Source organism: Canis lupus, chromosome 3 (genome assembly GCF_011100685.1).
Source record: "Canis lupus familiaris isolate Mischka breed German Shepherd chromosome 3, alternate assembly UU_Cfam_GSD_1.0, whole genome shotgun sequence".
NCBI classification, from domain to species: Eukaryota; Metazoa; Chordata; class Mammalia; order Carnivora; family Canidae; genus Canis; species Canis lupus.
The window spans coordinates 7,987,150-8,014,411 of NC_049224.1; the positions used below are offsets into that span (position 1 = coordinate 7,987,150).

Sequence of the window (27,262 nt, forward strand, 5' to 3'; positions counted from 1 at the left end):
GCAGACAAGAAGAAATAATGAAGATCAGAACAGAAATCAATGGAATTGAACCAGAAAAACAATAGAGAAAATGAATGAAGTTGAAAACTGATTCTTTGAAAGAATCAATAAAATTCACGAATCTCTAGCAAAGCTAAGAAAAAAAGAGAAAATCCAATGATCAAAAATCAGGATTAAAACAGAGGATGTCATTATAGACCCTACAGACATTAAAAGGACAATAAAAAATACCAGGAACAACTCTATACTCATAAATTTGACAACCTCAATGCATTGGATCAGTTCCTTGAAAACTATAAACTACTACAATTTACCCTCTATGAAGTAGATAATATGAACAGCCATGTAACTATTAAAAGAATTTAATTCATAATTTTAAAACTTCCAAGAAAGCAATATTTGGGCCTAGAGAACTCCTGAAAAACTATCATACATTTAAAGAAGTTAATACCAACTCTGCGGTCCCTTTCAGAAACTAGAAGAGGAGTGAACACTTTCCAATTCATTTTATGAAGCTGATAGTACTCTGATACCAAAGTCAGAAAAAGACACTATTTGAAAAGAAATCTACAAATATCCCCTGTGAATATAATTGTGAAAAACTCAACAATATGTTGGCAAATAAAAATCAGCAATATATAAAAAGAAGAAAAAAGAAAGAAGTATACACTATGACTGAGTGAGTTTATTCCAGGGATGAAAGGGTAGTTTGATATTCAAAAATCAGTGTTATCAGGCAGCCCGGGTGGCTCAGCGGTTTAGCACCACCTTCAGCCCAGGGTGTGATCCTGGAGACCTAGGATCGAGTCCCATGTCGGGCTCCTTGTGTGGAGTCTGCTTCTCCCTCTGCCTGTGTCTCTGCCTCTCTCTCTCTCTTTCTGTCTTTCATGAATAAAAAAATAAAATCTTAAAAAAAAATCAGTGTTATCCATATAGTAATAGAATCAAGGAGAAAATTCATGTCATCTCATCAATTAGAAGAGAAAAGGCATTTGATAAAATTCAACAGCTATTCATGATTTTTAAAAAAAAGCTCATAGAAAAATGGGAATAAAGAGGAAGTGTCTCGGTTTGATAAAGAGCATCTGTAAAAAAGTTATGGTTACCATTGTACTTAGTGGTAGAAGGTGAAATGCTTTTCCCTCCAAGCACAAGGATAAGACAAAATTATTTGTTCTCACTACTCACATTCAAGTTGTACTAGAATTTCTAGCCAGTACAATAAGTCAAGAAAAGGCAAACAGATTGGAATGGAAGAAATAAAACTACCTCTATTTTCAGATGACCTGATTTTCTATAGAAAATCTCAAGAAATCTACAAACAATAACAAACAAGCTCCTGGGAATGATTTAGTGAGTTCAGCAAGGCTTCGAAATACAAGATGTACATGCAAAATCTACTGTATTTCTGGGTACCCATGATGAATACATGGAAGTCAAAACTAAAAATTCAGTATCATGTACAATCACTCAAAAAAGGAGAAATACTTCGGTGTAAATCTAACCAAAGAAATATAGGACTTGTATACTGGAAACTACAAAATGCTGATGAGAGAAATCAATGATCTAAATAAGTGGAAAGATGTACTGTGTTCATGAATTGGAGGATGCAAGCTAGTAAAGATGTTGGTTCTCCCCAAATTGATCTACTGGTTTAATGCAGTCCCTATCAAAACCCAAGCAAAGTTTTTTTGTAGGCACAGATGAAATTATCCTATAATTTATATGGAAAGGCACAGTCCCTAGAATAGCTGGAAAAAAATCTTAAAAAAGAAGAGTAGGGGAGCCCGGGTGGCTCAGTCAGTGAAATAACACCAAATGCTGGTAAGGATGTGGAGAAACTGAATCATTCCCATTGCTAATAAGAGTGGAACATGGCAGGGAACCTGGGTGGCTCAGTCAGTTGATTAAGCATCTGCCTTTGGCTCAGGTCATGATCTCGGGGTCCTGGAATTGAGCCCCGAGTCAGGCTCCCTATTCAGTGGAGAGTCTGCTTCTCCCTCTCCCTCCACCCTTCCCTCCTGCTCTCTCTTTCTCTCTCTCTCTCTCTCTCTCTCATGCTCTCACTCTCCCACTTTCCCAAATAAATAAAATCTGGAGGAGGAGGAGGAGGAGGAGGAGGAGGAGGAGGAGGAGGAGAATGGAACATGGCATAGCCACTCTGGAAAACAATTTGAAAAAACACTCTGGAAAAAAGCAAACATGTAGTGACCCATGACCCCAAATTACATTCCTGGGCACTTTTTCCAAAGAAATGAAAACCTACAATCACCAGCAACCTGTAAATGAATGCTTAGAGCTTTCATTAGAATGATGCTCAACATTATTCATCATAGTCGGAAACAGGAAACAACTAGATGTTGTTCAACAGGCCAATGGTTACACCGTGATGCATCCATAGCATGGAATACTCTTCATCAATAAAAAGGAACAAACTACAGCCCCATGCAACAACGTGCAGAGAATTATATTGAAAGGAAAAAAGTCAATCTCAAAAGGCTACAAACTGTATGATACCATTTATAGAACATTCTTGAAATGACAAAATTATAGACTTGGAGGGGGATCCCTGGTGGCTCAGGGGTTCGGCATCTGGCTTAGGGCCAGGGTGTGATCCTGGAGCCCCGAGGTCGAGTCCCACATCGGGCTTCCTGCGTGGGGCCTGCTTCTCCCTCTGCCTATGTCTCTGCCTCTCTCTCTCTGGGTCTCAAATAAATAAATAAATAAATAAATAAATAAATAAAGTTTAAAAAAAAATATAGACTTGGAGAACAGATTAAGGGGGGCCGGGGTGAAGGCTGTGATATCGCACCAGAGAGAGGACCCTGTGGCACCCTACTGTAGGTTACCAAGAGGGAATCTGGGTAAAGGGTTTATGGAATCTCTCTGTATTATTTCCTGTGACCGTAAAATAACTCAACGTAACAAGCTTTAAAATACCGAAGGAATTTAAACGCAGCACATCTGCATCTTGATAACATATCTTGAGAAGCAGAGCCAAGAAGTGGAAAATAGGAGTTGCCCTCAGGGAGGAAAAGATGATGTCTGGGGACCGGAATGGGAGGTAATTCTTTTAGTATACATTCTTTTGTATATTTTGAATTTTAAATGATGCAAAATTAATGCCTATTCAAAGAATAGATTTTCACATATGCGTTTTGAAATTCTTCAACCAATCAAAGCCTGATGGTTTCCAGTTGTTAACAGTTTTGATTAATCTCTTAATTTTCTATTCAGAAACTACGTGAAGTGGCTTTTTTTACCCTCCTAATCAGTAACCTCGTGCGGTATTACAACTTCTTGTTCTTCCTAAACACTTAGCCCAAATCCTTCCTTCCTTTTTTTTTTTTTTTACTTATGAAGATTCACTTTAATATGCTCTTTCTTTTCCAGAACAAAAAGAAGTCTGGGGCAAAATCCGCGTTCCCATTTGTTACTATCGCTGACCACTTCCTAAACTTCTATGTGAGCACCGGGGCAAGAACTGGATAATTACCTTAAGATTCCACTGCTTTCAGATCCAGAATGACATTTTAGGTTGATTTTTTTCCTTTGGTGTTGAAAAAAAAACACAAAAAAACAAAAAACAGCTGGGAAAATACAACTGACCCTTGAAGAACATCAGTTCGAACTGCACCAGCTCATGTATACAGGGGTTTTCTAAAATGTGGATCCGGTACAGCACCGAAAATGTATTTTTTCTTCCTTGTGATTTTCTTAACATTCTCTCTTCTCCAGTGGACTTTACTACAAGAATACAGGATACAATGCTACCTACGCAAAATATGTGTTAATCAGTGGTTTGTGGTTAGGCTAGGCCTCTGGTCCCCCGCAGGCTCTCAGTAGCTGCGTTTTAGGAGGTCGGAAGGTACGTGCGGATTTCCGTGGCGGGAGGTTCTTCTAGGGTCAGCTGATCGTTATTTTCGGTGCATTGAAAAGCTTGAAAAGAAGAGTGTGTCCCCAAAGACATAACACACATCAGGTGACGGCAGCAGTGTGATTATGGGAATTTCTGAAGGGCCGAATGCAATCCCTGTCGCTGCAGGGAGGAGGTGGCCCTGAGAAAGGCCCGTGTGCTTGCTGTGTTACTCACTAGGTACCCCTGAGAAGCATCTTATCCTGTGATCTTAGGACACCCTCCCCCCGCCACCCCGCCCCGAGAACCAAAGCCCACCTGGACTTTCTGCTGAAATTCCCTTCATGTTGTTCCAGGGTGATTATCTCGTTGAAAACCCGGCTGGGACGGTTCCACTTTCTGGATTGCACTTCTTGGAGAAAGGGGATGGAAGCAAGGGCCATAGAAGTCCCCGTGGGGCAGGGAGTAGGGTTTTACTGAAAAGGGGATGGAGAACATTGGCAGCAAGGATGAAGAAGGCAGAAGGACAAGACAGAAATAGTGGGTGCTCTTAAATGACCCTTCTGAGGGGCTGAACTTGCCTCCCCCCGCCACTAGGGAAACAGGCATATCTGAGGTATAATATTTAAAGCTCTTATCCTTGGCGGTAATTAATTTTCTTTAATTATTCCTCATTCTTTAGAGGAAACTGTTCCACCCATGCAGCCTTGACTGCAGGTGCTTGGGGGGAGTTGGACCACATAGTTAAAGAGAACACAGTGTGGGATTTCCAACCAGGGGAACAGTGAGTCGGGCCTGTACCCTGGTGGGGCAAGCAGGGAGCTCTGGCCGCACACGGCCTGGGGGACGGGGAGCCGTGCAGAGGATGCGGCGTGGAGGCGCAGGTGCCAAGCTCAGGATTGGGGGCGGCGGCTATGGAATGACCTTTCTCCCTGGCAAATCTCCCCAAGAGTAACGGGGAGGGGTCGCCACCCAGGTCACACTCTGTACACACAGCACAGCCCTTCTCACCACCCGGAAACCACCCCTGATCCAAGGAGCCCCCGTTCCCACCTTGGCCTCCCCCTTCTCATCCTGGCGCTGCCTTTCATTGGGAACAAACTTCCAATGTCGAAGAATCGTCGGCTGTGTCATCATCTAACCAGAGAAGACAAGTCACCCTGAGGCCCCTTTAACAGGTTAGCTGCTAAGTCAGCAGCCTGACGGCAGGAGCGCCCGGCGTGCACCTGAGCACCTCCTAACTGAAGGTGGCCCAGCAGAGCCCCGGTTCCTGCACACGTGGCCTCATGTACCTGGACCCAAATCTGAGAATCTGGAAGGGACATTTCCTTCATCTTTCTGTATTTCTGTGTTGTGTCGACAGCCACAGGTGTTCCCCGGGTTTCTGAAAGGTAGAGAAGACACACGAAACACACCTCTCGGCTGGTAAGTTTCCTGCTGAAGGCCCCACAGCAACGTGTAATGTCAAACGGTCTCGTTCCGAAGTATTCTGTGCTTGCTGATGCACAGTTTGCAAACAATAAGTTCTTTGTCCAAACTCTAGTGTAGTCAGAAGGTCAATCAAATCACAGAGCTTTCATATACACGTGTTTGTAACGTTGCACACGCATTAATGCACCACGACACCAGTGATTATCGTTTCTCGGACTCTTGGAATTCTAAGGGATTTTTATATTGAAGTTATCATCCTACTTTATTACTTCTTTCATTTATATTTATATTATTTATTCTCATTGTATTATATATTTTATATTTACATTAGATATTAAATTATATTTTCTGGGGCAGCCCTGGTGGCCCAGCGGTTTAGCGCCACCTTCAGCCCGGAGTGTGATCCTGGAGACCCAGGATCGAGTCCCATGTCGGGCTCCCTGCATGGAGCCTGCTTCTCCCTCTGCCTGTGTCTCTCTCTCTCTCTCTCTGTGTCTCTCACGAATAAATAAATAAAATCTTTTTTAAAAATTATATTTTCAATTTATATTTATTACTTTAATGAAGTAACATCCTACTAAATTCAGCAGAATTTATGAATAGAAGACTCCTAGGCACTGAATGGCATAAATCTCAAGGGTCACTAATCTCTCCCTCTCTATAGTCATTGATGAAAATGACAGTCTTATTAGGAGACTGGAGGACACGCCTTCTGTTACACATGACAAAGGCTTGGATATGTTGAGACGTATATATCTGTAAGGGAGAAACTAATATTCAAAAGGCATCCTGCAGTTTCTTTTCTCTCATCCTATGCTTCGGTTGATGATCTTTCAACTGTAAAAAATCAAGTTATCCATTTCCTGGAAAAATTCACCACCCAAAGTCATCTAAGACACATTTGGAGTAGAAAGTCCACTTACTCACTTCGCAAGGAAAATATTTCTTCCTGGTGGGGAGAGCAATTGGATACTAGAAGCCACTTATTTAGAATTCGAGTAAGAACTACACATGCCTTCCTAGGTTTGGGTCAGATCATCCAGATCCTCTTGTCAGCCCTTTTGGACCTCTCTTTCCTGGACAATCTGAAGACAAGAGCTCCAAATGGTTCTCAAGCCTAGGTTTCCAAGCCACCCTTTCTGTCCTTTGAACATCTAAGTGTTTACCTGGAAAGCCCTACCCTGTCTTAGAGAGAAAGCCTCTCCCTATTAACCTCTTTTTAAATATCTGACAGCTTCTTGTTTTTTTGAGGAAGTGGTACCTCCACCCACCGCAATTTGGTGAGTTTACTCAACGTGTTATTATATCATATGGTACTTAAGTCCCATAAGCAAACTGTAGGATGACTGTGACTTCCTTATAAGGCATTGTGATTTTTGAGCTATCACTTTACTGATTAGTTTTGAAACTTAGGTCCATTCTTATTGACTCATCAGCCAGAAATCATAAATCTGCTCTCTGGTTCCCGTGCTCCTCAGTAACATAGCCATCTTGGGGATGCCGTATTATTTACTTTATCATAGTTACCAGGCAAAAGAAAGCTTTTGTTTTCCTGTGCTAAATCATCAGAGTCAGAAAGAAAGAGTTGGCTCTTAAAATCACACTGTGCATGCTTATGGTTGGTCCTTACATCAAACCTGGGGCGTGTGTGTGGGTGTGTGGGTGTAAGAGAGAGAGAGAGAGAGAGCTAGAGAAAGGGAGAAAAGACATTTCTATGTTCCTGGAGGAGTTACTGATCATCCTTTTCCCCCTAAAACTAGACTAACATGATCATATCTCTGTAGTCACATTTTTTGTCCTTGCCTTTCCATTGCTACAAATCCCGGATCAGAACTTTCCTCATTCCCATATCCTGGGAGCATACCGGTGACATACAATCAATATCTTCAACATCTTCATGGTCCAGATTCTTTTCCCTCAAATCCCCTAGACCCCAGGATATTCAACACAGAACTGTTGAGCAGGGAGCAGTTGCTCACCAGTCTTGGGGGCTTCTGGAAAGTACAAGTCAGGGATCAAAGCTTTTCTTCTCCTTTATCACCATCATTCGGTGCTAGTACACAGTGAGTACTCAGTACATATTAAGGAAGGCAAAGAAGGAAGGAGCATTTTGCAAATAATCTAGCAAAAAACAAAAACAAAAACAAAAACAAACAAAAAACAGAAAGCCCCCAAACTAGGTACTTACATGTTAAGATATGGTATAAGGAGTTGGTGGCCAAGGAAATCCCAATACTTCAGACAATCAGAAACAAGACTTCCGTCTTATACATGTGGGGCAGTGGGCAAAATTATCTGCACGTGAGAGTGGTGATGATAGAGATGATGATGATGATAATTCGCATTTAAACTTACTGATTTTTAACTGGAGGACTAAAAAACAATGAGGAGAGAGCTAACTTTTGATTGGTTATAATAATATTACTTACGATCACTTACATGAACTACTTCCATCTAAGCCAGATTGCTTTGTAATATGATAATGATGATAAACAATTTTCATAGGCAAAATGATTTTCATTATAATTTTATCCTCACCCTCAGAGTATTAATCCATGCATACCTCTTCATAGCTGTCACATAGCATGGCAATAACGTTTCTTCAGAAGACTGCTTAGGAGTCTTTTGACTCTTTAAAAAGAGTCAAAGGAAATATTGCATCTATTCAAGGAAAAAAAATCTATTTTCCCCGGCCATGGTGAACAAGTTATTTTGTTCTTTTAGTCAGATCCCCAAACCAGGTTGGATCCTCTTCACAATTGACCTTGGCCAACAAGTGCTGTTTTGTTTCAGTTGCCCACAAGCTGATGTCTCAGAAAGTGAGCACTAAAAAAAAAAAAAAAAAAAAGCAAGCATTTTCTCATGAACAGTACATACAGGGATAAGCAGAACCAACACAGATGAATCGCGGTCGGAAGACCTGATTTGCTTTTCCCGAAAATCTTTTTGTCCTTGACATTCTTAAATTTCATAGACCATGCCTAACTGTGGCTTTTTCTTTACTTCTCATGTCTGTCCCGCTCTGTTTTTTTTTTCACTGAAAATGTTCAGCTTTCAGTCTGGGGCCTCGATCACCATTGTTTCTTCAATATTAAACCCCCTATTTCTGGCACTCCTACTATCCAGATGTGAGCCTTTCCACAGATTGCTTCCACCTCTGCTTGGCTTGGCATCTCTTTTCTATTTTCTGTGTCCTTATTTTTACCTGTTCCCTTTGGGAAGGAGCCTCCATCACATTTCCAATGGGATCATTAATTCTGCAGCTGTACCAACCCTACTTTTAATCCCATCCATGGTGCTCCTATACTTTTTTACCCATAATGTTTCCAACCTGTATCTTTTTACATTTTCTTTTTATCGTTTCATGTTGGTGATATTGTTCCCAATCCATTTGAGTGTGTTTACAATGCCTATTTTGAACCCTTGTCCCATCAGTTGTAAAACTTCCTCTTTTAATGGACTCTGTAATCCAGTTTGCTGTTTTCTTTTTAAAAAGCTGAGCTCCTTGGTTATCTCCTTATTTTAATCAGTTAATAATCCTATTGGAATATTCATTGCTCTGTCCAGCAACCTAGATGGAGGAAGGCCAAGCGTCCAACACCAGGCTAGGCCTGACCTGATGTCCTTCAGTTGTCCACGGGGCAGGAGAGAGGTGTGAGCCTGGAGGTGGAGTGCCGGGGACATCCGAGAAACATCTTAGTTTGTGTCACCAGTCCCGGAGATTTGGGTGAGGAAGGCAGACGAAGAGAAGTGACCATTCAAGAACTATCAACCCTCACTCACTTTTTGGAAACTCCTAACCAATATTCGTACTGCCAAGATTTTACACCTGAGGTCACCTGCATCTGTGTGGATCCTGGCACCATCGATGGCCCTGAGGCAAGGTAGAGAATGCCCTAGACTAGGACTGTGGTGCCCTCACACAACGGTTCAAAACGGCCCTCAGCCAGCCCAGAAATTTCCTTTTTTTTTTTATTGTTCTTTTTTAACATTTAAATTCAATTGATGAACAAATAGTATTAGTTTCAGAGGTAGAGGTCAGTGATTCATCAATCTTCTATAACACCCAGTGCTCAGAACATCACGTGTCCTCCTTGATGCCCATCACCCAGTTACCCCATCCCCCTACCCTCTCTCCTCCAGCAAACCTGTTTGTTTCCTATGATTAAGAGTCTCTTATGGTTTGTCTCCCTCACTGATTTCGTCTTGCTTTATTTTTAACTCCCCTCCTATGATCCTGTTTTGTTTCTTAAATTTCCACATATGACTGAGATCATATAATTCTCTTCTCAGATGGACTTATTTCACTTAGCATAATGCCTTCTAGTTCTAGTTCTATGTCATTGTAATAGGTGAGATTTTATTTTCCGATGGCCAAGTAGTTTTCCATTATATATATTATATATATACACCATAATATATATAATATATATACCACATCTTCTTTATTAATCCATCTGTTGATGGACATCTGCCACCCAGAAATTTCTGACAGCTTCATGTCTATCCTTACGTTTCTACTTCCGTTGACCCTGATCTGGGGGGAGTGATCTTATGGTGCTTCATGGCACAATGCCTAGATTGGGAGGGGTGATTAAAATTTGCTTTACTCCAACTCCATATAAGATCCTTTGTAGCATTCCAGCACTTCATAAAAATGGTTAACATTTTGTATAGGCCTGCAGCGATAAGATGCTTGATTGCAATGTGCAGATAATTGCAACGTGGAACCTTCAGGCATGTAAATGGTCTTCCATGATAATATATATTAAGGATGCGAGATTGGAGATGGTAAATCAATGCATACCGCCAAAACACGTGGCCGTGTTTATTTATCTCTTCCATCCGACACGCATGATTGTCTTGTTGTTCCGATCCAGAAAGAGAAAGTCCTTTAAGACGGCATCCTACCTATTTGTGAACAACCACAGGCCCACCAAAATCGGGCTGGCGGAAATAGCTTTCGCTGCTCTGATACATAACAGTGCTAACTTCTGGCTTCCCTTATTAGTCAAGACAGCTACACGTATGCTTTAAAAACACTCAACCCTCAAAGCCCAGTCCTTTCACACCACACAAGTTCACATTTCTCTCTCATGTCACATGTCACCATAAAAATTCTCCGCTTTGTGTAGTCATTCAAGGACACAGGCTGATGGATGTTCCAATAAGCCAACTTATGGTGGGAGGAGGACGAGAAGGGACATCATAAATCTGCTCTTCTGTGCCTGGGCAGAGTTGACACCTGCCACCGCCGCTCAAAGCTCATTGGCTAGAACTAGTCAAATTACTGGGTGTGCCTGCAGGAGGGCTGGAATCTGCTGTTTTCCATATGCCTGAAAGGAGAGGAGATTGGATATCGATGAGCACTGGTGTTGTCTACCACAGGTCCTCGGTGCTGTGTCAATATATTTATGATATAAGCTTGATTTCCAAGATGACACCCTGCTCAGATGCACCTCTGAGCTTTTTTACCCTTTTTTCCTGTTTTTCAGTGGATTTACTTCTTCTACATTTTTTATGTTTCCAAAGGTTCAGTTTCTAGCCATATGCTACTTTTCTCATGCACTATTTTTCTTGAAGCTTTAAGAATCATCTATCATGGTGTTTCTCATAGTTCCTTAACTATAGAAGTTCAATAAATAATGAATTATTGATGAACTAATTAAATATCAGCTCATTTATCAGCTAAATGGTGACTATAGGAATTCCGTATTTGGTAGGCATATTCAGTGATCTTTTATACTTCATAGTAGAAATTTTCAACACCCTACCTCTTTTTCCTCATAATACTCTCCTCTATACCTTTATTCACCTTAACACTTTACTATTAAAAAAAAATTATTTGCTCTATAATGAATTCTGGCCTTTGAGAAACCAGAGTTTGTAAATAATAATAGCATGAGGATATTTGAATGATAAAAAGGAAACAAGAAAACCAAGTACTATTTTTTATTTTTTATTTCAAACCATTGACTATCCTCATTTTTAGTTGTCTCTAATCAATGTTAAACAAATAATGCTAACTTCAATGCCAAAATAAGTTTGGAAACAGTATTTAATTTTTTTAGTATCTTCAATTAGAAGCTGTGTAAGAGTAGTGTTTTTCATAAATAGTAGCAACTTTTAGGGCTATGGGGCCAAAAAACCCAATTTTTAAAATATGGAAAGTTAGGGGTACCTGAGTGGCTCAGTCAGTTAAGCATCTGCCTTCCATTCAAGTCATGACCCCAGGGTCCAGCCCGAGCTCCGAGTCTGGTTCTGGTTCCTGGCTCAGTAGGGAACCCGTTTCTCCCTCTGCTGCTCCCCCTGCCTGTGCTCTGTCTCTCTCAAATAAATAAATAAAATCTTTTAAATATATATATTGAAATTTGGGGCGCCTGAGTGGCTCAGTTGGTTGAGCCTTGGAATCTTGATTTTTGGCTCAGGTCATGATCTCAGGGTTGTGAGATCGAGCCCTGCATCAGGCTCTGCATTGGACATGCAGCCTGCTTGAGAATTTCTCTCCCTCTCCTTCTGCTGCTCTCCACTCATGTGCTGCCTCTCTCTCTCAAAAAATACAATGTTGAAAGTTATTTTCATTATGACTTTTGCATGAATACATAATTAAAAAAAGAAGTTCGTTGATTTACTTTTTAAAGGTATCTGTTGAACACAACTGTACTTAAGGCATCTTAATAAATTGACTTTGAAATCTCTGACATTCAAAAAAAAGAAATCTCTGACATTCAGTTACCAATGAATAGGTTTCTAAAAATCTATCTAATCCTCTTAGATGGATTTAAATTTGTACGTTTCTCAGTGTGTAATATGTATGAACATATATAGACACATGTACATATATGTATCTATATCCATATATTTAGAGATGATGTGGCTCTTGTTCTTGCTGTTTTGCCATTGGGTTCCATGGGCCAGAAAAACTCATTTGTTGTGTTGTTTTTCGTTTGTTTAGTTCAAAAATGTATCAGAAGAAAACTGGGATTCTCTATGCAATTAGAAGTAAACTTTTTACCCCATACCAAACATTTTCATTGAAAGATTATTTATAAAACAGATTTGTTTTCAACTAAATTATATTGCATCTCTGCTATAACTGCTAGAGTGCTAAATGCTTTTACATATCTTTCCTACTTTTTATAAGGAGCTAGAAAACAGTACCTGATATACAAAAAAATCGTATCTATTATGAATTTTTATAGATTTATTGGAGTATAATTAAAACAAAACAAATCACACTTATTTAAAAAGTACCATTTGATAAGTACTGATATAGGTACATACTTGTGAAGCCATCGCAACAATCAAGATAACGAAGCTATCCATCAGCTCGAGGGTTGCCTCATGCCTTTGTCATCTTTCTTCCACAGTGATCTGCATCGCTGCCCCACCCCCCACCCAGGCAGCCAGTGATCTGCTCTGTCATTAGATTTGTTTTCATATTTTAATATGTGACATACATGGAATGAGATGTGTGATGTGTGGATCCTTTTTTTTTTTTTTTTTTTTTGCCTGGCTTTTTACACTCATCAGTTATATGGAGACTCGTTCCTGTTACTGCGGGCATCTATAGTTTTTTTCTATTTTAATGCTGAATAGTATTCCATGGTATGGATATCACAATCTGTTTATCCCTTCACCTGTTTGTAGACATTACAAATGAAGCTGCTATGAGCACTCAGTTTCAAGACTTTGCATGCACACACTTTCATTTATTGTGGTTGGATATCTAGGAGTGGAAGGACTGGGTCATATGATACGTATGTGTGTATTTTTTAATGCAGGTGTCAAGCTCTTCTCCAGAGTGGCCATAACATTTTACACTCTCACTAGCAGTGGACAGGAGTTTCAGTGGTTCGGTTTCCCTGCCAACACTTAGTACAATCGGTATTTCTAATTTGACTCATTCTAACCAGGGAGTAGTAGTATCTCACTGTGAGTTTAATTTGCTTCTCCTTAAGGACTAATAAATCTGTTTTGCAGTTTTCATATGCTTTTTGCCATCTACACATTTCTTTGCTGAAGTATACAGTGTGATATTTTGCAACTCTCGTATAGGAGTGTTTGTACTTTCACAAATGTTTATACATCTTTTTGTGTTTGCAGTATTGTGAAAGTCTGAAATTATTTCTGAATAAAAAATTAAAAAAGAAAAAATCATTATAAATATGGCCACAAGAATTATACGTGGTAACAAATCATCTCTAAAGATATACTTGAATACACAAATACAATAAATTTTTAAAATATAAATATACACAATATAATATTAAATAAAATATTATATTAAATAATAGTTTAAATTCCAAATGCTGCTAGCGAAGATCAAGAAGTGGAGGAGGACAGGTGTGAAGCAATAGAAACAGAGAAAGCTTCCCAATCATTGAGGTGGGCTGAGTCAACAAATAGTTTCAGTCTTGGCTTGCATAACTAGAGATCCGTTTGTTCACTGCAAGTTCAAGCAAGAAGTGAAAATAGTACAAATCACTGCAGAAGACAAAAGCAAAGGAACCGTATTCCTTATACGGAAAGAGAAAGAACACAGGACATGACACAAAACATAAAATTAAAAAATTAAAGCAACGTGACAGACAAAACAAACATCACAGTTAAAGATTTTTTGAGAAAAAAAAAAAAAGATTTTTTGAGAAATGCAAAAATGTTCACAACGTGATGTTAAACAAAATGTGTAAGATCCAAAATGTATTCAGAATGACCATAATTACGTTGAACACACACATATATATTCGGCACAGAAAAAAGAATGGAGTTGTTGTCTTTGGGTGGTAAAATTATGCACCATTTTTATTTTATTTATTTTATTTTTATTTTCTTAATCGTAATTTATGTGTTTTCAAACTTGTCTACAGTAAGCATGAATTACTTTTACACTAAAGATATGAGTTATGTGTTTTTAAAAAGAAAAATATAGCTTTCCATCTCTCCCTGTTTCTCGAGCGAAACCTGATTAAATGGTGCATGAAATGGCATCGGGACCTTCTGCCGAACATCTCCCAGGAAAACTCTGAAGTCTGCCCCTCGGGCAACATTGCCGAGGTAACAAGTTTTATCACTTAAGTTGTTTTACCTGGAACGCTGTCCCTCACATGAAATTCAGTTTCATCTTGAGCATATGAAAGGTCATAGCAAGAAGTTACAGGAGTAAACATTAACGCCAGTCAGTTTTGATTAAAGTGGAGAATTTTCTCCCATTTCCGAGGACCTAGAAGGGGAAGGGGGGCTTGGGGGGGATTTTCCCTTTGCACAGGCAGTTGCTGTTCATATTATTAGATGACTTGAGGTTGCCTCCTGCAGGGCCCCATTTGACTTTATGGCCTCACAAAGCAGCACAGAGCAGAGACTAGGAGCTCGGACTGTGAGGACAGGATCTGGCCCTGCGTCCCAGCCCTTGGGGCAAGCTAGTCTCTCTGCCCCTAATTCCCTCATCTGTGAAATGGGCCTGATAACCACAGTGCCCACCTCACAGTGGTGCTGAGAATCTGAGGAGTTCAGATTTGCCACGTGCTGTGCACGGTGCCCGGCACCGGCGAGCGCTATAGAAGCCTTACTGGAATAGATAAATGATTAAAATAGACAACTAAATTGTAGTCTATGGCAGTCCCTTTTGTCTCCCTGAGTAACACAAAGTACTATTTCTGTATCTTGCCACGCACGGGAGCGTGAAGCACACCGCATTCCCCCACCGGGCTCCCGCTCCCTCTTGGCCTCCCCGTCTTCTAGCTACGGTGGTTTGCAGCCCTTCGCCTTCCTTGGCCTCCTCAAAAGCGGCCTCTTCCCAGGGATCCTGCATCCTTGCCGTCCTGCTTTCTGCTTTCCAGAATCCTGGGTGGGGATAATCCACACCGATGCGTTTACACGCTGTTCCTCTGCGCAGGGCCTTTCTGGAGCATAAGGCCTCGATCCTATGCGTCTAGAATGGTTGTGACAAAGAGCATTGGCCAGAGGGATGCTAACAAGTATACTAGGAGAGAAGGAAACTCTGTTCCGAGCTCCTAAAAAGTCAGTAAATACACGCTGGTTTAGCAAAACTAATCTGTGCAAGCTTTGAGGACTCTGACTGTGTGTGTCCCGGTGGGGAGGACAAAGCGTGTGCCATTTCTCGAGTGTATTTGCCTGACAGAAGCCTCAGTTCTCTCTCTGGAGTCCTAGTAACCGTCGGAAAAGTGGGTGGAACACCACTTTGAAAAATGCCCTCCGTCTTTACTGGGAGGAGTGACACTGGGCGGTGAAAACTCTCCACAGTCTTGCGGGGAAGAAGTGTTTCTGAAGACACCCTTCGAGTGACGCCATTTTGCTTTGGTGGCCAGAATGGGCTCATCATCACAATCCCAGAGGTAACTCGCCCCCCCCCCCCCGCCCCGGCCCCAGGCCCCCGGGCCTGTGCTCTCACTCTACACATATTTAGGGAGGCCCCAGCACGGCGGGAGCGCCCTGGATGAGCAGCTCTGACTTTGCCCCTGAGGGAGCACTGCAGAGCCTTGCCTGACAGCTCCCGAGGACTCGGTGCCGAAAGTTAGAAAACGGAATCAGACATTCAGGTAATAGACATTCCCCCTCCTATGGGGCGCTCAAGAACAGAGCCAGCCCCGACGCGTGGATGGAAGGGGAAGGAACAGCGCTGTGAGCTCCCCTCGGTCCATTCTTCCCAGCTCGCCATCTTGGCGTCCTTGGCAATGTTCATTCAACCTTCAGTCATACAAGAGTCCGACAAGTTCTACGGGCTGATAAGAAGAACAGTGATGAAAATGGAAAATATTTACTGCGTTAGGCACTTTATATATGCTAAACCCGCTTTTCCTCTACTTGGAGAGCTAAGTATTTTCCTGTCCCTGGTTGACATGCCAGGCAGATACCATCATTTTTAGAATCGGAACAAAGACATACATCCTCTCTAGTCCCTTCTAGGGGCAAGAACAGTCTCGCTTTAGTAATGAAGATGCTCAGTGCAGTGTACTAAGTAATGTTCCAGACTTTCTTCTAGATCGCACCCTGTCCCAGTGTGGGCCACCCCTCCTGTCCTCACTCCAGGCGTGAAGTAAGGGGCGGAAGAGCTCTACTTGGCTGGCACACATGCGGCCTCTGGGGCTCCCGAGCTGCTGGAGCTCCTCGAGGATACTGCTGCTGGTGCCCTCACGCTGTGAGGCTCACTGCGCCTTGCCCCAACTGCTCACCATCCTCCCTCCCTCCCTGGCCATCTACCTGGTGGCCCATCTCCTTTGTGGTGTTCAAGTAATTAAACAAGGAAGCCATGCGACTGAGGCGGCTGTCATGCCTTGGTAGCCTACATAAGCCAGCAGCAACCTCAGGCTGAGTTGATTCCTGTAAGTGCACTCCTTCAAGGAAAATGAAATGTAAGAACAACCACGCACAAACAGCCAACTGGTTGTTCCTATCACGAGGCAACCACTTAAGCTGTAGCCACTCAGATAATTCCTTTGCTTTCCCTCCAGGTCTCTTCTAGAAAAGCCTTTCCCCTCAAGTCTTGTCCGGGGAGTGCTCCTTGCACGGCTTCATGCCAGTCCACGCCTGCTCAAATAAACTCTTGAAAACCCTAATGGGCCTCCAGCGATCTTTTCACAGTGGGGATCAGATCATCTTTCCAGATAGGGGTTCTTCACATAGTTGGAGTTCACGTCTTGCCCATGAGAAACACTCATGCTTTTCTGCTAGTCAGCAAAGAAATGTACTTTGCGTGCAGTTCAGCTCTCCTCTCTCAGCTCGGCCACCTCAGGCCTAAGCGGCCACGGCCTCTCACATGACCTTAATGTGCTTTGATTTTGGGAGACGGGTGTCAAGCCTTCCCAGTGCTTCTCTCGAAGGTCCCCTTCTCACATAGGTGACAAGGAATATTGCCCACTCTTCACCGTGGATGCTCAGTCCTCCAGCAACCGTCTCTCTCTCAAAACAGTTGATTCGAACAATTCTCAAAACAATAGATTCTCAAAACAATAGATTCTCTCTCAAAACAATTCTTCCTTTAGACACACCCGAGCTCTCTTACATGCTTGTGGTAGATATTGAGCTGAGGCTTGCAGGGCTTGACAACTCTTTGCAGGTACTGTGTCAGTGGCCTCTTGAATATGCAGAGATACGTCGAACCTATGATTTAGTTGTAGGCCTCTGGGGATTTGGTGAAAACAGAGATAGAGAGAGTCTCACCCGAACGGCCTGGTATACAACCAGTGTCTGATCTTAAATGATACAGGTTCTCTGATTATTCACTAGACTCTAGTTACTGGAGAGAGCGTCTCACAGGCAGGATTTTTTGTCCTTTTAAAAAGTGATATATCTGCAGCTGCTAGAACAATGCCTGACACACGGTGGCTCCACAAAATTTTGTCAAATGCATGTATTATTTTACAGATAAGAAAACTGGGGCATAGGAAAGGTAAGTAACTTGTCCAAGCTTATTCGCCTAGTACACCGTGGAACCATGATTTGAATAATTAGTGACAGAAAGCAATTAATGGTCATCGGATGTATTTTATTTAAGCTTTTCTTTTTTTAAAAAGCCCTTCTTTTATATACATATTTATGTGACCGTGTATAAAAGTATTTGCATGGAACCTGTAAATTATTCTTATTTCCACAGAAACCTTCAAGAATTCGGTTACCCTGTAATTCAGGTACTCCCAGGGGTTCACCTGTGGGACTTCTGGGCAACCTGACCTTGGGTGGCCACACTGCCATCTGGTGTTGAATATGTGAATTGCAAGCCTAACATTACACACCTTTTGGATTGTGGTTTCTTAAACTTTATGTCCATTAACTCATTTAATCTTCACAACAACTGCAGGAAAGGGGTACTATTTGTATACCCATTTTACAGATGATTTGTACACCAGCAGGAGGACCAGGACTTGATCCTAGGCTACCTAGCTCCAAACCTCTTATCACATCGTCCTGTTTCTCTAGCAGAGAAATTCCCTAAACTAATTCCCTCTATTTCAGTCACGTTAGAGATCTTAGGCCCTCTGCTTCCTTCCTCTTCTCCAACCTGCATGTTGTCATTTCATGGGGTTATTATGATCTCCACCGGCCATCTAGTTGATGCTAGGAGGAAACTCAAAACCATCATGCTATTTACTTACATAATTTTCTTTTCCTCATTTCTAAGTACTTTACTGCTGATCCAAGTGAGAAAAGTTCTAGTCTGATAGTTCATCAACGGTAATGAAGCTTACTCTTTAACACCTATCATTTCTAGTTCAGTAAGCCCCATGTAAGAATTCACATGTGATACTGTTAAAAAATGACCCATATGGAAACCTTTGCCTCATTAGCTTATAGTTATTTCTCCTAAAGTTAATAATACTTCACTACCTGAATGGTTTGGGAGAGAATAACTCTTCTTTGTTGAATCAGGAAATCTGATCATTTACATATAATTCATCTAATGTCAAAGCACATAAAAAAAAAAACGAGTGGGTCAGACATTCTTAGAACAACTTTTAATGCTCTACCCATTATTTTTGTGATGTTTTTATATTCAAAATGCCTTGCAATTTACAGGGCACTTTGACACAGTTTTTTTTTTTTTTCTTTTTTGTTTTTTAATTCTTTTGATGATAGTTTGAAGTATTTTTACTCTTATTTACAGAGGAGGAAATTGAGACCCAGAAAGGTTTTTGTGACATGTCCAGGGACACAGTTAATAAGCAGCTGAGCTAGGACTAGAACTGTCTGATTCTAATCCAGAGCCGACCATTTTAAAGGCCTTCCTAATATCCATGCTGATGTCAATTGGTAACTTATCTTTCCTTCCCAAGAGATGCCTTCATGAGAAAAGAAGTTTAAGGTCAAATGCATTTGGGGAAACACTGTCTATTAAACTCCCCATCAGAATAATCACAAACTTGTTATCATTTTTAAAGGCTCTGAAGGACGCCCGCATTAATGAAGCTCATTTGCCTTTGTTTAATCTAAGCTTATTCCCAGATTTAATTAATCATTGGACTTTTTTCCCCAAGTAATTGCTAATAACATCCAGAGGACCTGCATTAATAACTATCCAGTGTTAAATGAACAGCATATTACCGACCATTCAAAAAGGGCTACTCCTACCAACATTACATGTGGACAGGCTGTATTTTGGGTGAGGTTAGCAAAGATTAGAGCAAGAGAGTAGTCATAAAAGAACAGAAATAGGTGTATGCTTTTGTTTTTTAGTTCTTAGTCACAGGGACTTGCTACACTATAAATACTATGGAAGTAAAACCGTTTCTAAACTTTTTTTGTGAGACATGTAGTGCAATCCACTCTCAAAAAAAATGTGTTTGACGGAGAAAGTGGCATTAATTTCTCACATCAGTTTTATTAATCATAAATAATTGTTCTATCAGAAAATTGAAAAATTAAGCCTATTTTTCTACTTAAGTGGCATGACACAGGGCTATTCTGATCCAGAAAGGTCATTTGCAAAACTGCTAGATGCTTAAGGGACCTCTGAACACTATCATTTAATGACTTGACCAATGTCGCTTATGCAATTTTCTTAAAGGGCCACACTGATGCTAATAATACACTACAGAGTGTTCACATATATTAGAAAATAAGTTATCCTGCCAATGGAAAAACAAATAGTTCCTTCCTATGGCACTTTTTTGACTTAAAAATCATTTCTCTTTCCCTTTCTTCCTCTTTCCTATTCTCTGTTATTCCCCTACTTATTGATCCAAATTTCTGATCTCAGAACGCTCCAGTAAAGGAGCTTCAAACGTCAGGCAGAGTGGGGAGAAATGGCCACTTTGATATATCCTCAGGGCAGTTAAAGCACTGGGACATTTAAACCACCCCAGATACAACCTGCCCTCAGATGCATATTCACTTGGCAGGCTCTGGTCTCCTTTTTCTCCACCCAACTGGAACAGGAAACCTAAATCTAAACTTATATTATACCACATTTAGTTCTTGCCTACATGAGGACCTGCATGCACGCAGATACACACAAACGTAGAGTTGTCTAAATTATTGTTCTTCCAAAAGAATACTCTTTACTTAAGGTACGAGACTTTGAAAATCCAGCAGCCAGATAGAAAGTCTAAAAGCAAGTCGTAAACTACCAAATTACGGTGAACTCAGGTTTAATCTTACAGATTGCTCCCTATTCCTCTCATCCCTAGAGACTGGGAATTCCAACCAGCTCTAACTGGTGTACTTTGGTACTTTGTAAAGAGACGCCCGGCTGATTGTGAACTGCCACCCTTGAATTGCTTTCATGGTGGAGATTTTTACTAAAGGTCAACTTGTATCATTCAAGCAAATAAATCCTACCAACAGCTCAGGCTGAAATGTCTGAAATGGGCTCCCACTTCTGCTCTTCTATGACCTTTGAGGCATCTCTTCACCTGTTCTGTGGCATTGAGGAAAGAACAGCATCTTACCTTGGTGGGGTGCTTTGCAGTCTACCAAGCGTTCCCTCATATTTCATCCTAGTGTTGCTTATCACAAACAGCCTGAGAAGGCAGCAAAAGAAGCTATTATTCTGAGTTTTACCTATGAAGCAACAGAGGTTAGAGGAAGGTGACGAGGGAGGTGCGCTAGTGGAGAACAGGTTTGAGACAGACAGGCCTCCCAGATTGTCCTCCGTTCTCTTCCCGTGACCACTTTGCAGTCAGAGTGGAGATACAGGCTGAATAAATGAAAGACCAGATTGAGCATATCTATTTCTTGAATGAAGGCTCCTGAAACCCAGTCAAGCTACCAGAATTTCCGTGCACTAAAATACTTCTGATTTGAGATATATATGTCTTTTCAATAAATGCATCATGAATTACAAACTGCAGATGAAAGTCCCCGAGAACCTCAGCCACCCAGTGAGGTGAGCAAGTTGAAGCAATAAACAGTGAGAGAGATGATCATCAAGAGACGGTTCTGTGCAACAAAAATGCCCAGGAGTTGGGGTGCCTGCATTTTTTTTCCAGCTATGTCACTGACTTACTGTGTTTCCACTGGCCAACTCTCGGGACGTCAACTTCCTTATCTGTCCAGTAAGAACAATCATACATGCTCTGCTAACCTCCCCGGGCTCCTCGAAGAGCTTGGCAAAATAATTTACGATGAAGTTGAAAAGAGTATGTCTCTATTCAAATGAAAGGACTGTAGTTGAATTACTTGACTAGGACTTCTCTCTTTGATCACGTGAATAATATATAGGTTTAGTGTTCTTAAAATTGTGTCGTTCATTTCAGGCAATACGAGTAACATTCAGAAAAATATAATTCAGTTTACATTCCTTTCGGATGCTCTCATGACTACCCCCGTTTGCTCACTTGTGATTTCACTTGTGCTTTTCTTTCTAATAAAGGTGCCAAGTGAAAGCGGAATGTTTACTCAAGGAAACAGTCAATGCTTCATCTGTAGGCTGAGGACAGGGAAGCAAAAACCAAAAACTGGGCGGGCTTCAATCTTAAAAAAAAATGCTATAGTAAACTGGTCTCTTCAAAGTGAAAATGGAAACGGAAAAGCTAGGAACCTATTTTTTTTTTTTAATTTATTTGAGAGAGAGATAAAGAACATGAGCAGGGAGGGGGGTAGTGGGAGAGGGAGCAGGAGAGGGAGAAGCAGACTCCCTGCTGAGCAGGGAGCCAGCCGATGTGGGGCTCTATTCCAGGACCCAGGGGTCATGACCTGAGCCACCGAGGGAGCCACCCTCACACCCCGCTAGGAACCTATTCTGTGCAGTCTGAGCAATCAACTTGTCAGTAACACAAGTAGGACAGTGAGGCAAGGAAACCGTCCTCCTGTTCATGCTTACTTTACTCACCTTCTCAGAGCTGGCAAGAGTCCAGAAAGGTATAATCACTTTATATGAATTGCAAAGGCTGTTAGAGAAAGAATTTGTTTTTACTATAATACCACTTGCAAAGGTCTAATTAGGTGCCAAGAACACTGTTCAAATTTCAGATACATGCCTTAGGGAGCCTTGAGGGTGTGCGCGGTTTGATAAAACTTAGAAGTGACTTGATACATAGAAATTGTCAAAATTAGAGACTTTTTAAGAAAGGAAAACAGTCCATAATGGAATTAAATTTGTTAAGGAGGTTATAAGGAGATTAACACCAAGGAGACTACTTTACTTTTTATTTTTAAGCCATATTTATACTTATTTTACATCTTATTTACTTTTATTTTATTTACTATTTACTAGTAAAATACTTTGCAGAGCATTTTGATTTTTGGAATATACATTCTGTCTTAATCTGAATTTGGGTTCTGAGACTCAGGCGGACCAAAACAACAAATCGCTTCTCACACAAATAGCAATGAGCAGAATCAGGAGTTAAACTATAGTTCATATCAAAACCCATACTTTTTGACTGCCCCACAGTGTAGCACTTTACAACTTTCAACCTCATGATTCCACCTTTTGTGTTTTACTGCCAGGAAATAATTTATCAGAAAAAAAAAACAAAATAACAACAACAAGCTGACAGGAAAGAAAAGAAAAGGAAGGAGTCTCTATAATAGAGGAGACTCTATAAAAGAGGAGACTCTTTAAAGTCTCTATAATAACAAACATTTAAACAAATTATGGTAGATGGATCTCATAGACTATTAACCTATTGTGAAAATGAGATTTCCTGTTAACGAAAGTCGAACCCTGGCAATGTATCCACACTTCCCTCCCCAACCACTCGAAAAGGACAAGAAAGGAAATATATATATATATATAATAATAAGCTAGAAAGTGCATATGAATGAAAAGAACATCAGGTGAGAGGTGGCAACAGATTTATGGAAAGCAGAAAGCACACCACATTGTGTTGCTGGATTTAAAGAGCAGAGGCAAGGGCAAGTCACTGCAGATGGGGAACCCAAAGCAAACAAGCCACTCCAGGAAGTAGGGAGGGCTTGGGGCACATGGTTCAGGGGGAGGCAAAGAGGGGATGGGGCTGGAGGGAAAGGCTGTGTACAGACCCCGGTGGTTTTCTCTGATACATCTGCTTCTTACTCAGCCCTCTATATTCACCCTTTTTCTTTCCTGGAGGAACTCTGAGTCCTCCGAGAGTGACTGTGCGGCCATGCGATTCATAGAAGGACCCGGGCAAAGAATGTGGGAAACTTAAGAGCTAAGGCAGGGAAGCAGAGGAGGTAGGTTCAAAGAGGAGGGGCCCAGAATGCGGCAAAGGGCAGGGGACTCTGTTAATTGAGCTCTGTAATGTCATCAAGGGCAGCGTGGGAGCACAAGAAAGATCGTTCAGAGAACACTTTGGTTTTTAAAATGCTCAATTGAGGGGATCCCTGGGTGGCTCAGCGGTTTGGCGCCTGCCTTTGGCCCAGGGCATGATCCTGGAGTCCTGGGATTGAGTCCCGTGTCGGGCTCTCGGCATGGAGCTTGTCTCTGCCTCTCTCTCTCTCTTTCTCTCTATGTCTATCATAAATAAATAAAATCTTTAAAAAAAATAAATAAATAAAATGTTCAGTTGAATAAAGTTACAAGTCCGGAATTACCAAGCACTTAAAGCTGACTTATAGATTATAGCATTTGAGTGAAATGAGTCAATCGGAGAAGGACAAACATTATATGGTCTCATTCATTTGGGGAATATAAATAATAGTGAAAGGGAATATAAGGGAAGGGAGAAGAAATGGGTAGGAAATATCAGAAAGGGAGATAGAACATGAAAGACTCCTAACTCTGGGAAACAAACTAGGGGTGGTGGAAGGGGAGGAGGGCGGGGAGTGGGGGTGAATGGGTGACGGGCACTGAGGGGGGCACTTGACGGGATGAGCACTGGGTGTTATTCTGTATGTTGTAAATTGAACACCAATAAAAAATAAATTTATTATTAAAAAAAAGATTATAGCATTGTGTGTGTAAACCTAGTAACTTTTAATCACTTTTGAGGGATCCTTTTTATTAATCTTCAGTCCCCTTTAGTAGCTGGGTTCGCAAGACTTGTGTAAGCTTTATAAGCTGCATTTTAAATACTTTAAATGTGTGACAAATATTCCAAGGTTCTCATATAATCCTTATAAATTTAATAATTTCGACGAAAAATCGAATCAACCACATACCTTAAATGAGAACCACAAGGCTGATTTATTAACTCTAATTAGCCAGGTCTTCTCAGGTACTAGTTACCTAAAACTCTAAGCTGCAGAGATTTGTTAACAACAACAAAAAGTTACTGTAAGTTTGATTCCTTAAATATTCCTCTACCTTAATTCTAAGTCTTCCCAAGGTTAAGAGATAAATGGTTCTTTCTTACCTAGGCAAAAACTGTTACCCAACAACAAAATATTGAAGCCAGTATCCCATTTTTATGGTCATCTTGTTAGCGTGTTCAAAGTTTCTTTCTGTTCCAAGACCTGGGACTAGGTGAAGATGGGATGATGATGATGCCTTCCACTTGCCTTCCACTTTGATGCCTTCCACTTTGATGAGCACAGTGGCTATACCCAGTATGCCATGGCCTTAAGAAGGAAGCCTGCATCTCTTAGATTGAAAATACACGTTACCTAATTTTTCTGCCTCTTCAAAGAAGTCTGTGAGTTGGCCACCTCTATGTAATTGGCTATGTGACTTGGGATTTTGAATTTTGTTGGCCCTTCTTCAAGTATAATTATTCCCCTAAATCTAAGAACTGAACTTTATGAATCCTTCCTTCATTTTGAATTTTTCCTGACTGGTAGGACCATCCAACTCTTTGTGACAGTAAGATGTCATCGGATTGACTCCAGAGTATCTGTCATTGTTTTTTGTCTGGTTTTGTGAGCCCAACTTCTAAAGTCATCCTACTGACAAGACACAAGAAGGAGCCGTTCAGGGGTAAAACTGAAAAGTAATTAGTTACCTGATTGTTGAAAATAATATTGAACTCTGCTTTACATAGCCACAGGAGAATTTAAAGGACTCATAATACATCCACTGAATGGAAACCAGTGAAAATTTCAAGAAGAAACAAGTATTTTACAAGAAAGGGAACAATCAGAGCATACTACTTGGCTTAGCAATAAGCAATATTTACGCAGCCACATATGGTATATGCACCGATTAGTGATTTAACAGCATTGTTAGAGAGTAGGAAGGAAAAGTAGAGTTTAGAAAGGTAAATTCTTACTTAACCAGCATAATAAGTCAACAGATAATATCTAAAACTGATGCGATCAAAACACAGTTGTATAAGATCATCAATATAGAAATGTGGAGGTGAATATCTGAAGAAAGAACTGGAAAACTTGTAAGGAGATGTCTTTAGAAAATGAGACTTGGGGTACATGTGGGCAGAGGTCAAAGAAAAAAAGAGGAAGCAAAGTGAAGATTTTTTGTTACATTTAGTAACATTTGACCTAATGGGACCTAATGTGTGTATATATATAATATATACACATATTATATATTACATATATTATAATATATACACAATATATATAAATATATATTATATTTTAATAAAATTTTAAAAAATTAAATGAAGTGAAGATTTTAAAGTGATAATTATGACTGTGATAAATACCATGGCTCATAGGACAAGGTCATGTAATATGGAGTAAAAAACTCAGGAAAAACAAAATTTTCTGTGTGTGGCCCGATAATTACAATTATGCAAAGACACCGAAGAATACTAACTGGAAGAGACAATGAACAAATGAGAACAATCTTACTAGGTTACTGGAATAAAAATGACTTAAAACCTTTTTAAACTTCATGTTACAATGTTAGCTCGACGTCACTTACTTTGAAAAGCTACCACAATGTACAGAATGCCACTTCATCAGAGTTCCCTCTGAGACTGTATTCGCACGGAAAGCGTCCGTCTCCAGTCATTTATACTCCAATGTTAATGAAATTCTTTAAGCCCCCTAAATTAAAGCCTCCCACTCAATGCCACCTCAGGCTCATTTATGAAGCCACCATTGTTTGCCTTTCCTATCTTCCCCTTTAACTATCTCCTCCCGCCTCAGCCTGATTCTGTTCCTTTTAGGCCACAATAACACACCACCATCTACTTCCTCGGATAAAAAGTCTCCTAGGATGCCAAATGTCTCCTGTGGTTTTCTCATGGGATTTGCAAGTTGTTTTTTAATGGTGAGATTCTTTTCAGGGTGATTTCCTATTGTGGGAGTGTGCGTGCCCTGGATTGTGAAAGTGTCCCAATGGTGAGATTCAGCATTTGCATCTTTTTGTGGATTTGCAAGGCTTTTCCAGACAAGGAGTAGTAATGAGAGTTTACAATTCCAGTTTGCACGGCGTTAGAGCCCCTCTTTCCTGCTCTCTTTTATGAATGGAGCCCGGCTCCAGCGACTTGCCGTGCATACAGTTTGCAACCTCAGTCCCTGTCATACTTCCTCAAGAGTACCCTTCGCTATATATAGCTCATGCTGATCGAATAAATTATCCCTGAGAAATCGGGGATTGAGGTACCCTTTGAGTCCCTCAGACAAAAAGACTTCAAGCTTGATTTAGCGGCTGATTTCTTTTGTTTCTGGTACCTCTGGTCTTAACATCTTGCTTTTGAGCTGTTACATGCTTTTCCAAAATAAATATTTTATCCAGAATTTTTAAGTGTTTGGAATTTAAGAGTTAATTACGCATTCTGCCAGGAATTCTCTGTGTAGCTTGAGAGCACTTGGTCCCCAAAAGACAGTAAATTCCTGGACGAATGCTAGCAGGACTTCTCATACCACTGGGGCTTAGCACAGTAATGGGTTTATAATCTGCATGCAGCACACAGTTGGTGAAGAGATGCCTTTCTCAGATGACTGTGAGAAAAGCATTTGATAAATTATGGGGTTAATGGCCAGATTAATGATGTAAGCCTTCCAAGGGTATTTGCATTTTAAAAGAGGCGATCTATGTGTCTGGCAGGGAGTTCACTGAGCTTTCTCAATGATTTTCGCCATATGATCTCCACTGTTGACATTTCAGACACTGTATCTAGCACGTAGGTGAAGATTTTGAGGAGATAAGCTCCTCCCAAATTCCCATCCCTTACTTAGCAACCAACT

The 27,262-nt window shown here is 40.8% G+C and overlaps 1 protein-coding gene across 1 annotated transcript in view; it reads right to left on the bottom strand.

Moving 5' to 3' along the window:
* Positions 1-10,083: 10,083 nt before the first annotated feature.
* Positions 10,084-27,262, bottom strand: part of PPIP5K2 (diphosphoinositol pentakisphosphate kinase 2) — a 98,636-nt gene continuing 81,457 nt past the window's right edge. Inside the window, exon 33 of the mRNA XM_038532195.1 lies at positions 10,084-10,623. Coding sequence (XP_038388123.1) covers positions 10,553-10,623 — 71 coding nt within the window. The 3' untranslated portion in view covers positions 10,084-10,552. The remainder of the gene's footprint in view (positions 10,624-27,262) is intronic.